This window comes from Eublepharis macularius, chromosome 15 (genome assembly GCF_028583425.1).
Source record: "Eublepharis macularius isolate TG4126 chromosome 15, MPM_Emac_v1.0, whole genome shotgun sequence".
Classification (NCBI taxonomy): Eukaryota; Metazoa; Chordata; class Lepidosauria; order Squamata; family Eublepharidae; genus Eublepharis; species Eublepharis macularius.
The window spans coordinates 38,359,992-38,384,856 of NC_072804.1; the positions used below are offsets into that span (position 1 = coordinate 38,359,992).

Here is a 24,865-nt window from a genome sequence, read left to right on the forward strand (position 1 = left end):
AACAAGATTGGATTGAGGATATAAATCTGAAGGAGGCTGTGGCTTGAGAAGAAGTAGGGTAGTAGAAACCAAATAATAGGCCATTATATTAATGAATTAAGAGCCATTTTGAGAGACCCAGGAAACTTACTGTCTCTTAAAATAAAAGCTCCATAAACTGGGTAATCTGCATTTTGAAGAGCTGTAACTAAACTCTTAATCAGCCACGTTGAACCGAATAGGGAACTCCCATTTTCATTACATGTCCTGAAGTGCTGTTCGAGTGGTTTCGTTTTTGCAGTAGTTGTCTCTTTAGCACAAGAGGAGACCACCGTACCATCTTCACTGTGCATTTGTTGAGAGATGCCTAGTCCATATAAAGGATGAAATAGATGAAGCATTAGGTTTGAATGAGGAAACTCCCTGTTCAAACCAGTTTTCAGCCACAAATTGCTGTAGGGTGCTCCATGCGTCAGTTGTTCTGCTTGGGCATCTTTTCCTATGTACAGAATTCAGTGTGAACAGTAATGCAAATGGCAACTGTATAATGCTGCTTCTGCACAATGATGGTTTTCTGTGTAGCATTAATCGCTACAGCGAATGCAGTGAAACATCCACGTGGCACTCTTCCTTGCACTTTCCTTACCATGGCTGCTATTCCACCCCCATAGCTGACAGAGAACTTTTACCGGCAGTGTCTATCACTATATGATACTTAGATTTTTTTAAAAAACCACTTGTTACAGAGGATATGGGGGGGGGGGAAGCACATCTCCACAATGAAAAGGGCTACAGATGTAAGGTTTTTTAAAAATGAAAGCTGGGAATTCAGAGGAACTAGCAGAAAGATCATTATACCCCTTTAGTTATATGACAGTTGCCAGTTTTATTAAAAAATTTAAAAAGCCTCTGGGATATGGGAAGTGACTGTGGGTGGGGTTGAAGAAGGAAAATGCTGTCAGTGTTGGTGGAACCTGTGAAAATGTGCACCTTCCCATCCATACAGCACCCAAAACACACTTTGATCTTTTGAAAAAAATTGTAGCAAATTAGATGTAGGAAATGGCAGCAAAGTGAGGAAAAAAACCCAGAAAGTGGATGATTAGGAGATGACATTGTGTGGAAGCAGCTTAAGTTAATTTTTCTGGCAAATGTTCAGTTAGAATCGAGCCCTTCTTGTGTGTATTTTTAGAATTTTAAACAACAAAAATGCTGTCTTTGGAGCTTATTTAGATTCTTTTTTTTTTTAACCATTTGTATCCTACTGGTCAGGGCTTCAGAATAGCTGACTCCAGCACTTGTGCAGGAGTGGGAGGGGAATGAAGATTTAACCCTTGATAAGAAAGTGTCTGGAAATCCCAATTGTGGTGTTGCTTCACCCCTTATAATTGCTAGGGATGCGTATGGAAGTGTGTGGCAGAACACCGTGATATAGTTATTAACCTCCTGGTTTTTCCCCTTGCTTTCAGAGAAGCAAAAGTATGTCTGGTTTAAGGGGATCACTCCAAGGAATTAAGTCAGAGTGTGCGTAACGGCACAGAACTTGAGCGCCAGTTTGCTCTTTGTACGATGAACGTGATGAGCCAGACCAGGTGTTAGCTTTATAGGGTTAGGTTTGCAGCACAACCCTGGCAGCAATACAGGGGGAGCTTTCACGTCCTTCACTGAGGATTACTTGAGGTATGTGGCTTCCCTGTTCCGTTTCAAAAATGGGCAGGGCATGCAAGGGAACTGATTTTTAGAACTGTGTTGTGGGGGTGAGCAATTAGTTTTGTGCGTGCGTGCATGCGTGCACACATGCTTTTTCATAGGGGTTTTAGATGTGCTTTTTATTATGTTTGCAACATTATGTAAATCAATAAACTGTAGGTAAGAAAGTTTTGCTTGTTTTTGAATAACAAGGGGATTTTTGTCTGCGAAAGCACAGATTTTGCTACTCATTGGCAAGCAGGATGCTATTTTGCTCTGCTTTGCAGCTACAAGCTACTTGTTCTGTTGAAAGAGGCTGCTTGAGATTTTTCTACCCAACCTAGGTATAAAATCAAACTCATGAGAGGTGCATCTTGATTAGCTTAGTCATTCTCTGTTTTGTTATATCTGAGGCAGTAGTGACTGTTTTGCCCAGGTTAATTGGTAGAAGGATGGGATTTCTGTTCCAGGTAATTTTGCTGCATTTTGACTATGCAAAATGTGATTCTTCAAAGACATTCAATTCTGTAGGGAAATTCTTTTCCATTACCAACAGTTGAAACCTTGGAATACTTGGAAGGACTCCTGATTTTATTTTGGCTGCAACAGGAGTCCCTAGTGGCTGCTTGATTGTGACAAGTGTATAACTTGTTGACCAGCACCAGGGCTTTTCATAGAGCTTGTATCTCATCCTTGGAGCTTGTGTGTAAGTGTATGTTTGTCTCGGTGGGGAGGATTCAGCTCTGGTGGACAATGAATTTTGTGGTCTTTTCCCTCAAAGCATGTGGGAGACTTCGACAAGCTTGCATTTTGTGGTTAGACTGTAAATGGCTTTACATAAATAAAATACGAACAGTGAAAATCTTCTGTAATGAGAGAGCACATAAGCAGTAAATTAAAATCCCATTTTAAAAGTTGTTGCATACCTTTTTATTTTATTTTTGGATAGAGAAATGCACTGTTCTTAAACTCCTCAGAACAGGCAAATGAAGAAGCTCGAAGTTGATAGACCTTTTTGTTTATCTTATTGTGTTGACAGGTTTAAGTCAAGGAGGTAGCAGAGATGTCAAAAACAAATAAATCAAAATCAGGATCCCGTTCCTCTCGTTCAAGATCTGGATCACGGTCTCGGTCCAGGTCTTTCTCGAAGTCTCGCTCTCGGTCCCGGTCTGTTTCTCGGTCAAGGAAACGCAGGCTCAGGTAAGTGATGTTGATGGCTTCTGATAGTGTTATGATGGTCTTTCTTTTTCTTGCGAGCAAACTGGAGCTGTCTGGTAGAAAGCCTTTTGTTGGAGTCCAGATTATTTTAAATACTCTGCCATCTCAAGTTACTGCTTTTGTTGTCTGCCAACTTGTTCTATTTTTGTAACCTTTCCCTCAAAATGGCTCTTGCAGAGCCACATTAAGCTTTTTACCCTACCCTCTTTTTTCTGTGTCATAGTTTCATTGGAAAAGACTTCTTGGTACTTTGGTTTGCATTTTGATTTGGTTATTGGCAAGAGTTCTGACTGGCCAGTTTCTGGCATCCTTGTGACTTTGTGGAATGCTGTAAGATTTAATAGCAGCAGGTGATCAGATGTTCTGAAGATATTAGAAGGGATCTCTTGCCCTGTGCTTTGGTAAGCAGAGGTGAAGTCTCTGTTCAAGACTTCAGGATCAGATCTGTCGTATCCAACCTAAATTCTTTATGCTTCATCTTCTGTTAGCTGAAAGTAGAAAAATGACATGGTGAAACTTGGGACAGGGAATTAATTTTTAATGTGGTCTTCCAGTTACTCCTTAAACCTAGACTCACTCAAAGAGCAGCTAATTTGTTCTTGATAATCCCAGGGAGCAATTTGCTGGCACATCTTGCAAACTGAAACTTCACATGTCTATTTATGATACTATTTTGCTTTTCAGGAACACTTACCTTCAGTTTGAAGGTTTTTTAAAAAACCAATTCCTGTTTTGTTTAGCTGCCTATGAAATAGCTGTAAAGAGAATGCAAAGACTCTGAATTCTGCTAGACTGGAAGAGCAAGAGTTAGTGTTAATAATTAGTGCAGATTTTGAATGAGATGCAGAAAAGCAACAAAATACGATGGGAGGGGAGTGGGAGAAGGCAGAGCCAGATGGAAGAGAGGAGCCGAAAGACAAGAAATCTCTTTACAGCAGGCAGGAGCCTTGGGAAGGGCTACCTGTAGGCTGGGTATATCCAGCTGTGTTCAGGAAAGCTGTGGAAATGGAGTGTTAGTTTGGCGTGCAGAATGTCCCTGCCAAGGGTCAGCTGTGGGCATGGCTTTGGTTTTGTGAATGTCTTGAATAGGAAGCAAAATGGAAGAGACTAGTGCATGCAAATCATTTGGCAATTGCTTAGCAACTTGGCCAAGGTAGGTTTTGCTTAGCATCTTACAGCAGAAAGAAGCAACTCTTGCTTTTGAGTGCTTGAATTGGAAGACGTTGACTGGATTTTCTGGAAGTCTCCCCTTACTGAAGTCTCCCCTTACTGTGTTTCAAACATAGTTGTTTGGGGCGGCGGGGGGAGGAAGGAGTTAATAAGTTGCTTTTCTCTTTCGTTCCATCTCCACTGCACAGTTCATGAACCTGAGTGTTAAGGCTCACTGAAAACTACGTAATCGTTGGAAAATAACACACATCCCTGCCTGCCTTTTTGCTGTGTTTGCTGCATTTATGTTTGCTTCCTGATGATTTATCATGAATGGCATCCACAGAGTTTTGAAGGGAAACTTTTCAAGTTCTGTGCCCCTAAAGTGGCAGAATGGATTTTGGAAAGAGCAGACAGCATGTCCCTCGGCAGTAATTGATAAGACAATACTGTAGCCACCTGGGGGCCATCTCTTGCATGCACTGTTTAGTGCTTTCCAAACACATCTTAATTGGTTCATTTTCACCACCTGCACCAGGCTGTATACAGGTCTTTTCCATCTTAGGCTGCTGAAACTGTTTGCGAATGAAACAGTACCTGAGGTAAGTTATGTTAGGCAAAGCACTTTTAGCCTTTAGTCTGTGGAAATGAACCCTTGTCATGAACATCCTGTCAGTGGGTTTTTTAATAGTGTTGTTCTCGTTGTTTGCTTGTTTTCCACCAAAGAGAATTTTCCTCCAGTATTGTATATTGTGACTGTCATCTGCAGGGTACTCTTGACTAGCTTGAGATTTGTTGTCTGTGTTCTGGCCTTTGTTTTCTTTTGCTAAAAAAAACTATGTAAATGTATGCCATCTTAAAAGAGGAGTTACTTTATTGATCTGTACTCTCTGATGAAAGAAATGTGGCTTCCTCAGCACTTCTTCTTGGCTCTTTACCTCCCTTTCAGGAAGCAAAAATAGTGCTTGATTAGATCTCCCCATTTCATGTCTTAAACCTTTTTTTTTTCTTATTGGGAGAGCTTTCTGTTTAAAATCCTATTTTACATGACAGCTGTTAAGTCTTATCTATGAGAGAGAACTTTCACTAATCAGTCATAGGTAAAACTGGTAGTTTGAAAATACAGGTGGCCTGTACCTGATTTGCCTTCCGGTGCAAAAGCTCTGGAAAATGGGTGCTTTGGAGATGGGTGCCTAGGCACCCATACAATTGTTTTGTAGGTAAATTCTAGTCTCCATGGTAGCTGCTTCCTTTGTATATCTGCATTACCTGGGATACCCTTGGAGTATAGGAAGGGAAAAGTCATTGTGATATATACTGAGGTGTTATATGTACTGAAGCTGGAAATGAACACAAGGGAATAATGGACAACGAAGCAGGCTCACATTTTTATTTTGCAGTCAGAAAGCTACAATACTGGATGCAGCAGTGCCCAGATATCTTTTCTTTTCTTTCAGTTCTAGGTCCCGTTCGAGATCATATTCTCCATCTCACAACCGGGAGAGAAACCATCCACGAGTATACCAGAATCGGGATTTCCGAGGGCATAATAGAGGATATCGGAGGCCCTATTATTTCCGTGGAAGGAATAGAGGATTCTACCCATGGGGCCAGTATAATCGAGGTGGCTATGGAAATTACCGGTCCAACTGGCAAAACTATCGCCAGAGTTATAGCCCTCGTAGGGGCCGTTCACGTTCTCGGTCACCCAAGAGGAGGTCTCCATCGCCGAGGTCTAGAAGCCATTCTAGAAACTCTGACAAGTCTTCATCAGATAGATCAAGGAGGTCATCTTCATCTCGGTCCTCTTCCAATCATAGCAGAGCTGAGTCCTCTAAGCGTCGGTCTGTGAAGGAGAAGAAGTCTTCTTCCAAGGATGCACGAGGATCTCAGGGTGCAGGAGATAGCCAAGGAGATGACGCCAAGGAACAGCCTTTCACGGGAGGAACTGCCCAGGATGCCAAATCCTCAGAGGGGTCGAAACCTTGGCAAGAAGTGGGCACTTACGGCACGAGCTCTGCATCAAGGGCCTCTGTGGTGACAGAGTTGAGTCCAAAAGAACGCAGCCCAGCTTTAAAAAGTCCCCTACAGTCGGTTGTTGTGAGGCGCCGTTCCCCCAGGCCGAGCCCACTTCAGAAGCCCAGTCCAACATCATCCAACCCTTCTCAAATGGGCTCAGCTCTGCAGAGCAGCAGCTCCTTTCAGGCAGGCTCACATCAGTTTGAGCATAACTTAACAGGCCTAAGTCCAACGAGGAAGAGCCCTGTGTGCAAAAGCCCCACAACAATTGGTTCCGTTTATGGGGCATCTCAGAAGGAGGAAATGGGGTCAGCCTTCTCCAAGAGGCAAGCTGTCTTGATTCCTCCTATTTTGATTTCTTTATGTTTGCCTGGCTTTTTCAGTCCATTGGTAGCTTGGTTTGTGATTAAGCTAAGCCTAAATAATCTAAAAAATTAATTTAGACTGATCAAAAAGTTTGGGGACATCTGTTACGGAAACAATAAAGTACCTTCAATAAAAGTAGATGAAATATTTTGACAGGGTATAGTTGGCTATGTGGGCTTAATTTCTATGGGATCTTGATTAATTACAGCATTTATAGGCTTCTGGTCTAGTGTCAGATTGCTCAAGACAGCACACATGATGATGAAAAATCTATTACAGTTACATAATTAAAACTGGGCTTTTAAGTTTAACAAATATATATCAGTCAGACAGGAATGACCAATTAACATAATTTACAAGCCATGGCAAATAACATTGTAACCAAATGGCTGAAGGCAGATGGCTGAGTAGCTTAGTCGGCTTTCCTGGAAAAAAGTGCCACCACCTGAAAACGTGCCATTGCCTTGCAGATCTGATTTCATTAGTGGAAGCAACAGAGTGAGGACTGAGCAATATAACTTCAGATAAAATGATCCCTTCCATTTATGTTTATGTTTTGTATATAATTGTCCTCTAGCACACTGTATAAAGTGAGGGTATCCTCCCAAGAAACATATATATCTGGGGCACTCAGCTTGCTGCTGCTGAAATTTATCTACAGCCTTGCCCATAATTGTTGTTAGTATAAATGGGCACTGAAAGGGTTTAGAAAAATGTTTGAAGCTCATTTTCAGAGATGATACGAGATAATGTGTCAGAACCCACCTTCTTGTTCTCTGAGATCAGTGAAATTTGACACTATTCCTTTGTCCCAGAATGGCAGTTGGAAAGCTGCTTCTTTAAAACTGGACTACTGTTGGTTGAATGTGGCTTGGGTCTGCTTGTGCACCAAGTGCATTTTTTAGATTCAGCACTGGGACTTAGGCGTGTTTGATACACAACTACATAATATTCTCTTATTATTAAAATGTAGTTGGCTACTAACTTGCCATCAGTGTAAAGCAGCTTTTAAACAATGTGTCGTGCTTTTCTCAGAAGAGTACTGAAGTGGTTTAGTTGTTAGTCCCTGATAAAAAATACATGCAGACATTAAAAATATAACTTAACAGTGACTACTACTTCAATAAAGTACCAAAGGTAATTAACCAGTAATTACCTTATGCCACAGGCGATGTGGCTTTTAAAAAGGTGGGGGAGAGTTAATGCCAACCAGTTCTCCCAATTTGCAGCAAAGTTCCTTAGAGGGACTAAGTCTTCTCTCTATGTGTCCATGCGCTGTGGTACATAGGTGTTTCCTGAGACCTCTTCAGAAGTAGTGGAAAACTCCGAGCATCTCAGATTTCTGGGAGCTGCCTTTTAACTTACAGAATACTGGACTGTTTTAGAAAGTCACGTTTCCAGGCACTATCAGTATCATATTTTAGGAGCTGAGGAGTTTCCAGTCCTGATTTTAGAAATGCTTGATGCAGCTCTTAAAAGAATTGACAGATTTTTTTGCCCTACTTTGGAATACACTTGTGAGGTCAGCTTCTAGCAAATGCTGGTGACAGCTGTGCAAAAGCCAACCTGCATGCCCAGCAAAAATAAAGCCGCACACTGAGATGGCTGCTGGTACAACATGTGCTTTGGGCAGAAATATTACTTGGATTTTATTATTTATTTTACCAAGCTCAAAGTTCAAGAAAATCAGCCTGTAAAACCATTAACACGGCAGGGAAATATAGCCTTGCTTTTTATTTGATCCTCGCCCTTTGAAAAGCCTGCTTCAAAAGGAAAGATATTCTGAAATACTTCGCAGTGGATTTTTTTTTACTCTGGCTTAATTTTGTGAGGTCATTCACCATCACTCTGATGTGCTTTTGGAATCCATTTTCAATCGTTAACTTTTTTTAGCAGAGTAATTTGGACATCATACAGTTCAGTTGGGGGTTTCCAGGTTTGATGAAGTTGCTGAGCTTTTGTGTTCCTCCTACCCAATGAAATTATTTTCCCCGTTAACCTTTTTACTTCTATTTGTGTTTTGAATTATTCCTAGCTTTCCTAGGAGACTTGCCTCCAAAATTTGAAGTAGCTTTTGAGGCTTTAATTTCCACTGTGTGTTACTTAAAAAGCACAACAATCCAAGGTGAAAGTATTGATGAGTTAATTCTCTACAAACAGGTTTGTAAGTGAATACGCAGGTGGGGTAAGACCTTTTGAATATTTTCCCCCTTCTAGCTGTGGAAATAGGTTCTTTGCTCATGCTGCAGTTCCATTTGATTGGTGGCACTAAGTTCTGTACATCCCTCTTACATGACCTGTTGTAAATAGATGCCTTTGTTTCTAAGCATTCACAGATGAAGGAAGCTAAACAAAGTAATAGCTTGATCAGTCACACAAGGGGCCTTCTCACAGTTATGATCAAGCAGCTGTCAGAGTAATAGTTCCTAACCTGTATATATTCTGCCTCTGTAAAATAGGTACTTGGAAGACCAAAAGTCTGAAAATGGGAAAGAGAAAGAGCAGAAACTGATGAATGTGGAAAAGGAGAAAATGAAGGAGAAAGGAAGTTTCTCTGAGATTGGATTAGCAGATGGTAAAGCAAAATTGGACCCATATTCCTCCAAAACAGATGCTGAGAAAGTCTATCGTGGAAGTCAGTCCCCAAAGCGCTATAAGATCCGGGATGACTTTGAAAAAAAGATGGCTGAATTCCATAAGGAGAGCCACTATGGCAAAGATGAGGCAGATGAGCCAGACAAAAAAATGAAGGGCAAAGGGCGAAAGGATCCCAATTTTGATGAGGATGAGGATGATGAACCCAAGTTTCTGTCTAAGACAGTGTCTGCCTCCAGTAAAAACCAGGAGGAAGATCGTACAGGAAAATGGGAAGGCGTGGTGTTTTTGCCCACAGCCAAAGAGAAACAGAGGAAAGCAGAGGAAATGGAGGAGGACTCCTATCCCGAGCCATCTAAGAAAGAAGAAAGGCAAGCTGCCAAGAGAGCAGATGCTGGGCACAGAGGCTTTGTTCCAGAGAAGAATTTCCGAGTGACCACTTACAAAGCTGGGCAGGAAAAAGGTCCTGCCTCTCCTCCTCCAAGAAAGGCCTCGGAGGGTAGGGAGAAGGCAGGTACACGGGGAGAGGGCCTAGCCACTGGGAAGTCCTCCTTTTCCATTACTCGTGAGACCCAAGTCAATCTCCGGATGGATTCTTTTGATGAGGATCTTGCACGGTGAGAGGCTCCACTTGTCTGTCTTTGCAGTGGAATGAAAAGCAAAGAGATAGTAGGAGAACCAAAATGGACAAAACCACTGTGTACAGGGGTAGTACTCTAAAAGGAATACACAAGCACCCCATTAAAAAGATGAATCATAGGAATGTGTTCAGAAATTAAATAGAACCGTGCCTCTAGCATGAAAATGTGAAAACAATCTTAAGATCCAAAATCAAAGTTGGTGTCATGAAATTGAATAGGCTGCAAAGGAATAGGCTTAAGTATACAATCCCAGAAGGAAGAGCAGTGGGGGAGAGCTGCTCTAGTTGCTTGCTATTACAGTATGTCAGGTGTGGGAGAACTCTTGCCCTGAGAATGCTTTGCAGTCACCGATTTTTGTGCAAAACCAACCATGCAGTGTCACCAGGCACAAACGCCTCTGAGTTGTGTACCAGCTGGTGAAACCATCAAGGGTTCTTAGATTTTGTTTTTAAAGATACTTCAGATAATGAATTTGGTCAGTAGATGAAACCTACTCAACAATGGAATGTCTGAATTGTGACCAAACCAGTCCTTCTTGTACTTTCAAACACACATGGCCCTAATCCTGCAAGTAATTGCAAAATACAAGAGATCAGATCCAGAAAACGACACCTTTTTGCAAAAACGATTGAAGTCCAATCTTTCACTCATCTGTTTGGATTTCTATTTTAAATTGAGCCCTACTGAAGGTGTCCCTGATGTGCCTCCATTAGTTCCTTGACTAAAATATAAAGTTTATGTGTAACACATTAAATGTTGGACCAGAGGAGCTTTTGTTGACCCGTACTTGGTTTTACTATTCCATTAATTGACTGAGACTTCTGTGTTCTTCCCCTCCATTTGCCAGATTCAGTTGACAGATTTGCATAAATAACATTCTTGCTCCTAAAAGGTGTGAAATGCTGTTAATTTTTTTAATTTACTGATACAAAGAGATCTTGAACAGAAAACACAATTGTGCCATTTACAGTGACCTTTTAAATCTAAATAATTTCTTGTAAGATCTAAATCAGGAATGTGTCAAGAAATCCCTAAAATTCTTAGTCCTTCAACAATATCTGGATGGGGGCTCCATCACAAAATAGCAGGTATTCCAGAGTGTGCCATTCCCATTAAGTCTCTCATGAATCGAAAAATTGCTTGCCAAGTTACTTAACATTTGAGCCTCCCTTTGTCACTGATGCTTAATAGATGTTCCCTGTGTTGCCTTTCCATGCTGTGGATTGGTGTCGGCTTCTCAGTTTAAGCCCCTCTATAAAGAGGGTGCAAAGACCCACAGCTGCAATCCGAATTCTGTCTCTGAACTATAGTTAACATCTACATTTGGGCTGTGGGTAAATTGTTCTAGAGGTGATGTGGATGGAAGCCATCGTAACAATCAGATTTTCATCTGTTAAAACGTTTAAGGGGCCCACATAAGGAATTGGAAAGCTGGAAGAATGAAATTCATCTACTCGCAGAAATCATTCTTACCTATGGTTTATTGATTTACATAAACAAATTTGTGCTTTAAGTGGATCATTTTCTGAATCTTTTTGGGGAACATTTTATCTGCCCATGATTAAAAAGATTCTGGCATGGGTTCTCTTGTCAGTTAAAAAAAATGGTCCTGAACTGAAAATAATACATTTTATTAAAGAATTTGATGTTGGCTGCTCGGTCTCAGGATCAAAGGACAGAATGCAGTTATGTAGTTTCTGGCACAGCAAGTAACTCCAGATGACCTGAGGAAGCAAGCCATACTACATCTTCCCTCCCCAAATCTTCTGTCTAATGTAACCTAAGAAAATGACTTCCCAACTCTAAAATATAGCCATCACTTGAAAACTAAACTGAACGTGAGCAAAATCCATCCAGTGAACCATCTCAAAAGACTTGTATAGGGCACAATCTTGTGGCACTTCAGCATCCAATCATAATAGTCCCAGTGCCTATGTAGAGATACACAGATTGGCACTGGAGTAGAGAACACCGTATTCCTAAACTGATCATGGCCTGGGTAGCCCAGACTAGCCCAGTCTTGTCAGATCTTGGAAGCTAAGCAGGATCAGCCTGGGTTAATACTTGGATGGGAGACCACCAAGGAGGAGTCACTATGCGAAGGCAGGTAATGCCAAACACCTGTGTCATCTCTTTCCTTGAAAACCCTATGGGGTTACCATAAGCTGGCAGCAACTTGGCGGCACTTTACATATAATACATTGACTATAAAATGCCTTCAGTCAGAAATCCTTGGTTCAGACCCCCATGGGTTGTTAGTTATGTTCCTTCTCTGCCACATGACCATCTATCAAACCACCTCCCCACAGATGAGTGTGCGCTACAGAAATAGTACTTACAAATGCCTTAGGAGAAGCACAGCTAGTTAAAACCTTTATGGCCAGACAGCCTGTATATATTGTATTACTAGCTGCTGTTGATTAACTTGCCTTTATGGATGACTCTATTCTTTTTTTTAATCTGCATCTGTGTGCATGTTTCCTCATCAGCCCAAGTGGTATTTTGGCACAGGAGCGCAAGCTGTGCCGTGATCTGGTGCATAGCAACAAGAAAGAGCAAGAGTTCCGCTCAATTTTTCACCACATCCAGTCAGCCCAATCTCAGCGGAGTCCTTCAGAGCTCTTTGCCCAGCATATAGTTACTATTGTCCATCACGTGAAAGGTGAGTTGACACAGATGCCTCTGGTGATTGTGTGGCTAGCTTGGTGGTCAAGTCTGTGTCCAGAACTGCCCTGTTGTCACTGATCTGTAGAAGGGAGTGCAACTTAATTTTATTTATTCATTTATTCCTTGCCTTTCTCCCCAGTGGGGTCCCAAAGCAGCTTATATCATTGTCCTCTTCTCCATTTTGTCCTCACAATAATCCTGTGAGGTAGGTTAGGCTGAGAGAGAGTGACTGGCCCAAGGTCATCTATCAGGCTTCCATGGCATACTGGTGATTTGAACCTGGGTCTCCCAGATCCCAGTCCAACTCTTTTAACCCATTGCACCACGCTGGCTGTCTAGTGAACACACTAGGTAGCACACTACTTATTTCTAATGGGCTCTTCTCATGGAAGTGCACTGTGACTAGTGCTGTTCTAGCAGTTGTAAAGGCTTTTCCAGATAAGAGCAGGATCTTGAAACAGTCATCTTTTGCGCTTATTTTCCTGTTGTATTTGCATTTTGGCCTTCCACCTACACTGTATGGGTAAAATGTGTTAAGTTGCCAAAGAGTCTATGTTTTAATTGCACATCTCCTTTGGAAGTTTTGTATGCAGTGCTGTAGCTACATCTGAATGAGAATAAAGCCTTACCAGTGATGCTGCTGACCATTAGGAAGCCCGAGCACTTGTGAAGAGGGCCATTTATGGGGCAAATCATGCTCTGGCATCCAACCAATGTCTGGAGAAGATGGGAGCTCTATAGTTTAGAAAAACGAGCCATCCCTGAACTCAGTAGTTAGCTAAGTGGAGACATCTAGCAAGTGGGAAAGGACCCTTCTATCTGCTTGGGGTTCTTCTCACAAATGCCTCTTAACAGAGTGATTTTTAAAAATAAGTGTTGATGGGGGTCGCTTACCTCAACTAATGAGCACTTGAAACAGGATATACATGGGAGAGAAGAATGGCACACTGTCTGTGTGTTCAGTAGCTTGAGTTGGATTAGAAGCCTAGGGCTGGATCCTGCAGGTTAACTTGGCTGCTCTAGCAGTTGTGTATCCCCTCACATGAGAAGCCTTCCCAAGACACCGGGTTTGGGGAGCCTCTTGCATTAGGGGAAGGCTTCCTATGCTGGGGCTGAAGGGGGAGTACCTCCATTAGCACAGCAGATCTGAGGGGATCGACCACAGACCTTTTAAAAATGGTTTCAGGTGGGTAGCTTTGTTATTCTGCAATAGAACAGCAAGGTTTGAGTAGTACCTTACAAACCAGCAAGATTTTCAGGGTATAAGTTTTTGAGAGTCAGAGGTCCGTCTGTCAGATAAAAGTCTTGCTGTTTAAAAGAAAAAATATTCTTTAGTACAATGGCTGCATCTCTCAGCAATGAGATAAAGCCTTTCCTCTTCTTTCCGTTTGTTCCCCCCCCACACACACACTTTACTTTTTACATCATTTTCTTTCCAAAGCTATTGAAGACTTGCTTGCAAAGTTCAGTTTTGTTTCATCTTAGAGTCTGAATGCAATAACTGATGTTTCCTTACTACAAATTAACAGAGCACCACTTTGGGTCTTCGGGAATGACGCTGAATGAGCGATTTACAAAATATCTAAAGCGAGCAGAGCAAGAATCGGCTAAGAACAAAAGTCCTGAAATCCACAGGTAGGTGGGGCTTGTCCTGATCACCAGGATAGGAAAGAATCTGGATGGCTTCATAAATTGTCTTAATACTCCCAGCTTGTTTATTGCCCTAAGACCACCAGTGCTTTAAGTCAGCGGCTTGCCCAGCGGAAGGGCCATAGCTCAACGGTAGAATACCTGCTTGGCATGCAAAAGGTCCCAGGTTCAATCCCTGGCATCGCCAGTTAAAAGGGATCAGGTGATCAGGGGTTCATAGGTGATGTGAAAACCTCTAGCTGAGACTCTGAAGAGCCACTTAGGCAACACTGACCTTGTTGGACCAAAGGTCTGATGCAGTATAAGGCAACTTCATGTGTGTACTCAGGACAGCCCTGGAGGTTCATGGCTGAGCAGGGCATTAGGCTGAGGCCTCCTGTAGGGAAACCAATACTTTCTTCATCAAGTCTGCTGAACGTTGTGGGTCTGTTACTATTCATGCCATGGTTGTGATGCCTGATTTGTATGTTACTTGTATGGCAAAAAAGTGGTTTTCATATGCTCCTGTTTGCCTCTGTTTCTAGGAGGATAGATATTTCTCCGAGTTCATTTAGAAAACATGGATTCTCGCAGGAGGAAATCAAAAGTTCCAAAGAAACCAGCTATAAGGTGAACTACTGTTTTGATCAGTAGTGGAATACAATGTGTGTGCTGTGGGCATGAACTTTATTTTTTTAAAGTGATATTTTTGTTTAACTTGCTCTCTACTTAAGTTTGTGTTTTTCTTTCAAGGATGGGCATAATTCTAAAAATGAACTACAAAGGGTTAATTTTTATTAAAAAAAATGTATCAACAACCTTTGTGAAGTGGTTAGAAATATGGTAAATGACCCCAAAGTCAATTGAGGTTGAGCTTGAAACAAAAAGTGGATTTTTGGAAACAAGTGACCTTGATGATGGAAGAGACTTTTTGTGATATTTTGCTGCTTGTAAGTATTACTAAATCACTTGTATTACCCGTGATATTTCCAACCATGTTTTCAAAAAGACATGCATGTCAGAAACAGAGGGAAGTAAATCGAATCCATATCTGAGCCAAACGCACCGTTGCTTAAAAAATATTTTTTTTTTGCAGATGTATTTTCTGTTGACTGCCATTATTTTATTTAAAAATACAGCAGTTATGGACCGTAAAATGATTATACGTTCTTTATTTTAGTATCATTTAAAAAAATTAAAACCAGAAATAAGCATTGTCTGTTCACCTTCATACATGTTTGCTACAAAGGTTTTTTTAATCAATCCTGCCAAAGTGTTGCTTTCCTATCATCTGTGTTTGCAGTTCTCCAAATACATCTGTCACTTTTGAAGGATAATAGACTGCTGGAATGGATGGGGCCTTGAGCACCAGTTGGCAGTGCAGGCCTGAGTGGGCACGCACAAAGAGGCAAATACTTCAGGTGTACAATCCTAAAGAGCTCTGCATGAAACAGAACTAAGCAAAATGTCGGCTACCTACCTTAAGTTTTGCTGCTGCCATTCAGATACTGATCAGTTTCCGCTGTGGTGGCCAGCAATCAGCTTTGTTTTCTGAGTAGAAAAGATTTCTCCTTCACCTGTGGAAGGCAGATGAGCAAAAAAGATGCACACGTACAAAAATGCCAGCTCCTGCTATCATTGAAAACAACTTTTATTTTGACCCAAACTGTGCTAGCGATGCGTGTAAGTAAAACCTTTAGTAGAGGGCTGCTAACCCTTTTAAAAACTGACTTTCCTAGTTCTTGATCCAGTTGTCTAAGGTCTCATCTAATCCTGGGCTGAAAGATCCTGAATTGGATTGAGGGACTCTAGTAATCGATTGTTGCATTAGCAATTAAGCAAGGAGGATGTGTAATTATGTAGCAGTTACTTCGTTGATAACAACATGGAATACTGGGCTACCATCAAGTTTTTTGCTTATAGAACTGAACCTTATGACTACTTTCTCATGTTCTTAGTTATTTCTTCCCAGCTGCGCCAGTTAGTACATGCTAAACAAGGGAAGGAGAATGGGGAGTTGGAGTTATGTGTCTTTGTTTTCTTCTCTTTTTTTCTAGAATTTTTTTTAAGTGACCTGCATGAATATCTAAATTTTCAGCTAGTGCTTCAGGCACAGTGGTGCTGAATAAATATTTGGCAGTCATAGTAATTTGGATAATTTATTTTGCATAACATTCTGCTCTCACAGCCTGTTTCTAAGCAACTCTGGTGACAGAGCGAAAAGGAGGAACTAGAGGCAGGGGAAGGTGGTTGCGTTATGGATGGGCGCCATAGATTGGGGAGCAGCATAATAACTGAGGATGGGAAGAAGGAGTGAACAGAGCTATACAGAGAATACATAAGTTCCAGCCCCTAACTCCTGGAGGGAACGCTGGCTTTGGTTTGTCTCCCAAAAGCCAGTGTATTTTAATTCCTTTCTGCCACTTTTAGTACTAGAAATAGGTTTTTCTTTATTCTGTTAGCTCTCTCAATGGCACACTCTGTGCTTCTGTTGCATGTCTCTGAATTTGAGCATGTGCAAAATAATATGGTCACTTCAAGGTTTATCCTGAACAACCCTAAAACCACCAGAGGTTGGAGGGGGAGCTCGCAAATCAAGTCTGGCTCCCCCAAATTCATTCTTCACTGGTCCTTTTGGCATGCACTAGTCTTCTGTTGGCCTGTGATAGCATAGCAAAGCTGATCTGCATGTTTTCCCTTCTTTTTCCATAACTGCAGCCCATTTGAGCTCTGCAATTTCACCTCTCCTGCAGGTCTCGTTTTCCAGACAGAGGAGAGGAATTCTACTCAGTTAAATCCCCACTGAAAATTAGAAGCTTTCAGGAGCCAGAAGAATAGAACATTTTTGTTCATCCTTTGAGATTTAACATTTCCAAATTTTCTTGCCTTTGATGCTAGAGGGGCTTGGATTTGGCCCTTGTTTAGTGATAACTTACATTTGTCATAGGGGAAGTCAATGAGGGAAGACGTGGACTCCTTTGTCTTGCATAACCAGTCAGTGTTAACAGCAAGAACCATGTGCCCGGCTGCAAGCTTCTCAGTCCTGAGCAAAGTGAAAAGGATTATGGTTTTGCATGAACTGCTAATGCTTGGTGTGTAAGACTTTTCCCTGTTTATCTTCTTGCAGGCTGAAAGCAAGTATAAAGATGACCCAGTTGATCTGCGCCTTGACATTGAACGGCGTAAAAAACATAAGGAGAAAGATAAGCGGGGCAAGTCGAGGGAATCGGTGGACTCCAGGCCCTCAAGTCATTCGCGGGAGAGATCAGCAGAGAAAACAGAGAGGTCTCACAAAGGGTCCAAAAAGAAGTACGTAAGAGGGGAGCACTCCCTTTCCCTTTCCAGAGAGGAGCTGTGGGCTTGCTGGTAGTACACACGAGGCTACAGATGATGAGTTGAAATCATAAACTGTCACAAGCAGGCCTGTAGGTAATGCTAGGATGTTACTAATGCCATTGAAATCAGCTGTGTGTAATGGAAACTGCCTACTCTGACTTCCACTGCAGGATGAAATAGGAACAGGGTTAATTTGGATGCCAAGCCTTAATGGTCTCAAAGAGCCTGTTACGGCGAGTGAGTGACTTTATACTACTCTGCCTTCAGGAGCTCAGTTGTACATTAATTTTTCTGTCAAAGGAATGCTGAAAGGTGGTCAGGGATCCTCAGTATAGGATGGGAGGGGGATGATGTAGGGTGCACGCTTGGTTCATTATTCATGTGGAGCTGTTGAGTCCAGCCACTGACCTGCACAAAGGGAACACCTGCCTTAGGATTCTCACACACTCCCCGGTAGAGATTGCTGTGCAAGAAGAAGGGCTAAGAAGATAGGATAGTCATCTTCCAAGAAAACTCTTCAGTGATCTCGTTACAGAAACAGTAATGGTCTTCCAAGGGATTCCAGCACTCTTCAGGATGCAGTATGAAAATCACAGTACTAATTCACACCCTTTCTGAATGACATTAACAAAACTACAAGTCAATCCCTTTACACTTGCGATTTTAGTTTCTCCAAGTGCCCTGGTTTAAAGTGACAGTATGTGTCCTTGACTTGGATGGTCCTAGTAGCCCATTCTCATCAGTTCTTGGACGCTAAGCAGGATCTGTCCTGGTCAGTATTTGGATGGGAGACAGCTAAGGAAAGCCAGGGTTGATAGACAGAGACAGTCAATGGTAAACCACCTCTGAATGTAAAGACTCTTGCCTTGAAAACCCTGTGGGGGTCACTGTAGGTCAGCTGAGACTTGATAGTCCCCCCCAGAAATGTAGAGGCAGCTGGGTACAGGAATGATTTTGGTATGGAAGAGTTTGGGCGTGCCCTTTGCAAGAGGGTTCTGTGGAATGTTCTGCTTTCTGCGCAAGAAGAACCTGAGTAAAAGCAAATGCATGCCCTCTTGTTAACAAATGCTTCTCTCTCTCTCTCTCTCTCTCTCTCTCTCTCTCTCTCTCTCTCTCTCTCTCTCTCTCTCTCTCCCTCCCTCCCCCTCTCTCTCCCCCTTCTCCCCCTTGTGGTTTAGGAAGCACCGGCGTGTGCGGGAGCGATCCAGGTCAAGTTCTTCATCCTCTCAGTCCTCACCCTCACGCTCTTACAAAGCTGAGGAATACACCGAAGAGCCCGAAGAGCGGGAGGAGGCAGCCCCTGGTTTTGACAAATCCCGCCTCGGCACCAAGGAGTTTGCTGGCCCAAATGAGCGGGGCAGGGCTCGAGGGACTTTTGTAAGTTGCTCCTTTTGAAGAAGCGCTTTCTCAGTTGTCATCCTTCCATTTCACGGCAGAGATGTTAAAATAGTTTTTAACTAGCAAAGCTTTGTTGTTTGCAGATGTTCCCAGAAGGCACGAAGCTTGCATTTCTGCACGTTGCTCTCCCCATCCCCTTCTTACGTTCTGTACCTTCTCCTGTCTAATAAAGCCCTACATTTTCCCGCCAGAATAAATCACTTTAGGAATCTTTTTGGCATCTTATTGTTGGTATGTGTGTCCACTTCATTGTATCAAACCTGGGTGGTTCTGAACTGATTAAAAACAAAAACTCTGTTTGCTTTTCTTCTTCTTCTCAAACATAGAATCCTAGCCGTGGACCAGTTTAGTTCTGGCAATCTCAAAGCACTTCTGGGAGCTGTTCAGCCTTAGCGTATTGTCTGGTCTTAAGTCTGAGGCAGCCTGTAATCCTGGGAAGCCTCCCCCCCCCCAATGTCCTGGCATACAGAGTTCATCTCTTTCTTGTGTAATAGTAGCTGCTTAGGAAAGGGTGCCCCACCCACCTCACAGTTTGCAGATGGAAAAGTGCTACAGCAGACGTAGCCACATTTTGCAGACCACTCGTGGCCAGCAGTTTCCTCCTTGACCTTTCCTTCCTTCCTTCCTTCCTTGGTACTCTCAGCAACAGTTCCGAGCCAGGGGCCGTGGTTGGGGAAGAGGAACCTTTTCTGGCAACAGCAACAATAACAACAGTAGTGGCAGCGGTGACTTCCAAAAGCGAAGCAGAGAGGAGGAATGGGACCCCGAGTACACTCCTAAGAGCAAAAAATACTACTTGGTAAGTGCTTGTAGAGGGGCCTGCAAGGGGTGAGATGCTTATGGGGAAGTTGCCCCTTCCCTTGCCAGCTCAAACGTCTGCATGGACAAGATCTGTGCATGTGTTGCCTTTAGCTTCACCCAAGGAACAGTATTTGCCCATTTGTTTGTAATCAAGATGTGGGGGCTCAGCAGTCACTGGAGACAGAAGCCAATTGCAGTGGACAAGCAAAGATGAGGCCCACGGGGATGGGGAGAGAGGAACTGTCTGACATTTCCTGGCCCAACTTTCCTTTATTTTGCTTTTGCAGCATGATGACCGCGAGGGTGAAGGCGGCGAGAAATGGGCAAATCGAGGCAGGGGCCGGGGCATCTTCCCCCGAGGGCGAGGCCGTTTCCTGTACCGGAAATCAAACACCAGCCCCAAATGGGCCCATGACAAATTTAGTGGAGAGGAGGGTGAGATCGAGGACGACGAGAGTGGAGCTGAGAACAGAGAGGAGAAAGAAGTCCTTCAGTCGGTCGCAGAGTAGCAGCCATAAGTGGGAGCCTCTAGGGAGTGGCCTCTGCCAGTCCAAACTGTAACTGATCCTTTTTGACTAGTTGAATGTGTTTCTGTTTGTTAATTTTTGTGTGACCCTTCCTTGGAGGACAGTGTTGAGTTAGCTTGTGCCCAATACTCTTGGCAATCATTTTTGTCTCCTGGAAAAAAAAATGGCAGTGGGAAAGTAATTCCCTGCTTTTTTTATTCCCCCCTTCCTGTTTGTGGAGTTTTAAAAATAGAATCCTTTATTTTAAGCCTTTGCATATTATAGAGACGATACCCCTTAAGAATGGTTGATTTCAGAACAGCCTTTGTGGTTCTTGCATATTAAAGAAGAATGATGCATGTGACTGAACACCTTAATATAAATTGTTGGGACCAAACTATGTGTTCTTAATTTTAAAGTAACTTTATCCCACTTGAATTTGGAGTCATTTTATTTTCTGTTTTAAGGTGTTCCCTTTTTTTTTTTTTTTTTTTGAAGGAAAGTTGGCATGGTGCAAAATTGGGGAATACCTTCCCACCCTGCCCCCAAATTGCTTTTGGCTGATCTTAGCAGCATCTTGGTCCTTTCACTCTAGATTTCTTGCTTTATCTTCTTTGCCTCCAATTGTGAATTTGAACACTTTTCAGGGTTGCATAGTTTTCTAAGAAACTTATGGATATATTAGGTTAACAGAAATTGTAGCATGAAAAATGAAATTTTTTCCAGTATTTTTATTAATCTTTTTATAAAGCAATTTTGACTCACTTCTGTGATGGCTGTGGCAAGTTACTTGTGGTTGGTTTTTGTGTTTATCTCAGCTTTAAATTTGTAGCGCTCAAAAGGTATTTGGCGGGGGGGGGGCAATTCTCCCTCCCAGGCCTTCCAAGCCAGCTACAGAAAATGTTGTTGCTGCATAGAGGAATCAGTCCCTTGAAAATCTGGTTTTGTGGTGCTTCTCTCCCCCTCCCCCACCCTTTTCCTTTCTGTGCTATAAATTGGGCCCATTTTATGGGACCCAGTGCAGTTCTTGCTTAGCAGAGCCTGAAAGCTTTTGTTTTGATTGTGCAAATAAAATTACATTAAAATCAACTGACAAGTGTACTTTGGTTTTTTTCTTTGCCATAATATGGGACATTTGCCAGTAGAGGTTGTCCATGTTAAGTCTTCTGCTGAACAAAACGTACAGCTCTGCACCAAGAAAAGTTGACTTCCCCATGGATCATCGTTTGCATAATGGAGTCTGCTTTTGCTACTTTTCTTGCTGTGTGTTTGTGCAATCAGTTCTGTATGGTATTGAAGCAGAATCATTCTTTGACCTCCGGAACTCCTGGGCTCTTGGAGATTTCATAGCTACTGGCTGCATATTTTCATAGCCAAAGGCTTAAAAACTTGTTTTGCTATATATACATGGTATATAGCTTTATACATGAGATGTTACAATTGAAGCCTTAGGGAATAGGTGGGGCATAGCCCAATTGTTTTGTTTCTGGAAGCTCCATTTCCCTCCCTTCCAGATTTAATTAAAATCCAGGTCAACTTGCTCCTGCTGCTTGCTAGATACGACTGGAGGTACGCAGCAAAGCACTTGGGCGGTAGCTCTTAGCTGCAGTTTCCCCTTGCAGGGGAGGCAGTGCGAGCCTAAGAAGCTTCAGATGCTATAATCTGTACTTTCTGAAGACTGTGCATCTCTTTCATCTGAATAATTGGGGCTACCCAGTGAGCTCCATGGCTGAACAGGCATGGTGAATTTGGTCTGTCTTGTCCAAGTGGAGCAGTTGCTGTGCAGAGACTTAGAAGATGGCTTCATGCATTGCAGTTCAGTTAACACATTCCATGCATTACCATAGGCAGCGTTGACAATTGTAGGAGGCTGTGACGGTCTTCCCTGCACAGTGGAGAGAAGGCATATGCTTCCTTCACGTGTGGAGACATAAATGCATGCTGCCTGGTCTGTAGTGTGGCAAGAATATTGGGACTAACCCACGGGAAGCATTCAACAATATCAATCATCCACTTAAATAAATTTTTATAAATTTTCAGTTTTTAAAGTGCAAGTGCTATAAACAAGGTTAGTGCAATACATTAAGTGTAATAAATATAATAAGTAGCTAACTCTTCATAAAAGCAATATAGCAGCAATGATTCATGTACAGTTTAAATACATTCTACTGGAACAACCGGGAACTATAAGGTTAATGTCCATGTCCTGTCTCCGTTGTCGTTTCTTCCAACAATTATCTTAAGGTGTCTCCTCCAGATGGTAGAAAAGCCGCAAGGATGAGACTGGCAAGGCGAACCTTTTCACCTTAGGTGCTATATTGCTTTTATGAAGAGTTAGCTACTTATTATATTTATTACACTTAATGTATTGCACTAACCTTGTTTATAGCACTTGCACTTTAAAAACTGAAAATTTATAAAAATTTATTTAAGTGGATGATTGATATTGTTGAATGCTTCCCGTGGGTTAGTCCCAATATTCTTGCCAATTTCTAAGGAAGCAGCCATTCGTTGATTGCATGGTCTGTAGTGTGAGCAGTAACCCCCAAGGATCCTTCAGCCCTCCGATTCTTCAGGGCTTTACCTATGAGACAGTGTCGGACTTCAGATGACAACTCCATCAACACATCTGAGTTTTCCTTTGCCCTGCCTTCAGAAGTCCAGAGCAAATTAGTCTGAAAGCGTAACTGCCTTTCTTTCTTGAAAGCCATCCCTAAACAGCTGTCACAACTCTCTTGGGTTGCTTGTAGAAAATGCTTTACTTTGAGTTGGATCTCTGGTGAACTGTGGAGCAGCCTCAATAGGTCCCTTCCCCTGGGTGGATGTTTCCAGCGGACTGTAGTGATTGTGAATATAACAGTGGGACAAGGCAGGGAGGAGGCCTCTGCAGTATGTAAAGCTGGAACTATCGCCTTGAACTGAGTCTGAGAACAACACTAGGCGAAGGCCCACAGACGCTGGAGCCTTGATGCTGCTCCCAACAGTTTGCTGAGCAGGGCTTTGGGCAAGTTGCTGCTCTGTTAGGGGAGGTCTTTCCATTTATGAGGCTTTCAGTTCCAAAGGACTTGCCTGCCTTCCCCATTCTTCCCTGCATTTCCTGGTAAGTGGGAGGTTACTTTGCATATTGTGTCTGGTTTAAATTGGGGGAATTGTACAAAGGAGTACACACCCCTCAACATCCGAGTCGCCACCTTTGGGAATTCAAAACCAGGTTTACAAGTTCAAGCTGAAACAGTACTTGAAAGAACATGAATGTTCAGGTTTGGCAACCCTGATACACCTGGAGGCAGTGGCAAATTGGGTATGAGCCCCTGCTTGTAGAAGGCCCCACAAGAAGTATGGAATTTTATAGAATAAATTCAGGACTATTCTGAGGAGATCAAGACGTGCTGTAGTTTTAAACAATCGGCTCGTACCACACTTCTGTGGGCTCCTCCAGGAGTTGAACTGGGTTCACTAATAGCTAAGTTTAAACCTGGCCACGTGCATGAATGTGGCTTTTGTCACTGTTTTTGCGGTTTTTTAGAGCATGATTTCAGACTTCTTGAATCTCGACAAATGAGGAGGTTCCAAAGGGGTATGGTAGTGGTTGCCAGGTTTCCTATACCCTCCAGGTGGGAGGGGACCTGGCACTTGGCCTGCACTTCCCTGGAGTCTCTTCACCATGTGATCCCAGCACTTTTACTACATCACTGCCAGTAAGTGATGTCATTAAGCTGGCCACAGGCTTGCTCCTGTTCTTTGCACGGGGCCAGTTCAGCCTGTTTCAGGCCAAAATTGGCCCTAGCAAAGTGCAGGAGCTTGCCTGCAGCTGGCACGATGACATCACTTCAAGAAGTGACATCATCATGCCCTGCTGGGATCACGCTCAGCATGCTTTCCTAAGTTGCCTGTCAGTGGCAGGCGATTACCAGGTTTGCTGCTTCCCACCTATCACCAGCAATCGGGAGACCCTTCCTCCAGCCTAGGTATGGGCTTCAATCTGTGACTTTCCCAGCTCTATGCAATGTGGGTAAAATTGACAGGGTTCTCATAGGAAGCAGAAGTGCACATTCTTGTGCTATGGTAGTGGGGAGCAAAAAGGCAGGTTGACTCCTTCCCAAGCTGCGGGGAACAGGAAGCCAAGTTTCCATGCACTGCAACCTGCTATTCGGCAAGCCAGTTCAATTGCCCTGTTGTTAGAGAACAAAACAGGTACTTCTACTTGTCTGGGGTCAGGCAAAATTGGACTGTCTCAAAGCTGACATCATCTCAACTAGAAATCGCTCATGGGATAGGGGAGGGAGGGAGCAAAGCACTGGGGATGGATAGCAGAAGTAGACCTTGGAAGAGTTTGTGTTCAGGAAGAGCAGACAAGCTTGAACTTTCCTTGAATTGAGATGGGTGGGTGGGTTGTTAATGCTTTCCATTGAACTGTGGCTTTTGCTGTAACCCTACAAAGAAAGCTCAGAGCTTTGGGGCAGAGCACCACCACCACCACCAGCTTCTCCTTGGGATGGGCCTTGAGGATGCATTAAGGCAGAGATTTTGGAGAACATGGTGCTCCCCCATGTTCAGTGAGGTTCAGTTGACGCATGCAGAGTCAGTTAACAGCCCAGGGGTTATACTGGATCCAGCATTGCTGCTAGAGAAGCAGGTTGTTAAAGCTGCAAAAAAATGCCTTTTCCCAACACAGTTTAGCCCCTGACACGGCTGATCTAGACCACCTGGATCCATGCCACAGTAATATTGAGACTAGACTACTGTAATGCACTCTACATAGGTTTCTCCTTGAAGTCAACCCATTGGTGCAGAATGCAGCAGCTTGGTTATTATCAGGTGTTAGGTAGAGCATGCATATCCCATTCTGCATTTATTTTGTTGGCTTCCCAT

At 42.9% G+C, this 24,865-nt stretch overlaps 1 protein-coding gene across 3 annotated transcripts in view; it reads left to right on the forward strand.

Moving 5' to 3' along the window:
- The window catches only part of THRAP3 (thyroid hormone receptor associated protein 3), a 33,043-nt gene extending 11,961 nt beyond the window's left edge, over nucleotides 1-21,082 (forward strand). For 2 of the 3 annotated variants that reach the window (XM_054998834.1, XM_054998835.1), the window contains 10 exons: nucleotides 2,708-2,868; nucleotides 5,493-6,380; nucleotides 8,880-9,632; nucleotides 12,146-12,318; nucleotides 13,853-13,958; nucleotides 14,498-14,582; nucleotides 17,080-17,261; nucleotides 18,467-18,665; nucleotides 19,330-19,485; nucleotides 19,775-21,082. In XM_054998834.1, coding sequence (XP_054854809.1) covers nucleotides 2,732-2,868; nucleotides 5,493-6,380; nucleotides 8,880-9,632; nucleotides 12,146-12,318; nucleotides 13,853-13,958; nucleotides 14,498-14,582; nucleotides 17,080-17,261; nucleotides 18,467-18,665; nucleotides 19,330-19,485; nucleotides 19,775-19,996 — 2,901 coding nt within the window. In that variant the 5' untranslated portion in view covers nucleotides 2,708-2,731 and the 3' untranslated portion in view covers nucleotides 19,997-21,082. The remainder of the gene's footprint in view (nucleotides 1-2,707; nucleotides 2,869-5,492; nucleotides 6,381-8,879; nucleotides 9,633-12,145; nucleotides 12,319-13,852; nucleotides 13,959-14,497; nucleotides 14,583-17,079; nucleotides 17,262-18,466; nucleotides 18,666-19,329; nucleotides 19,486-19,774) is intronic. The other variant, XM_054998836.1, reaches the window with a different exon arrangement.
- The last annotated feature ends 3,783 nt before the right edge of the window (nucleotides 21,083-24,865 follow it).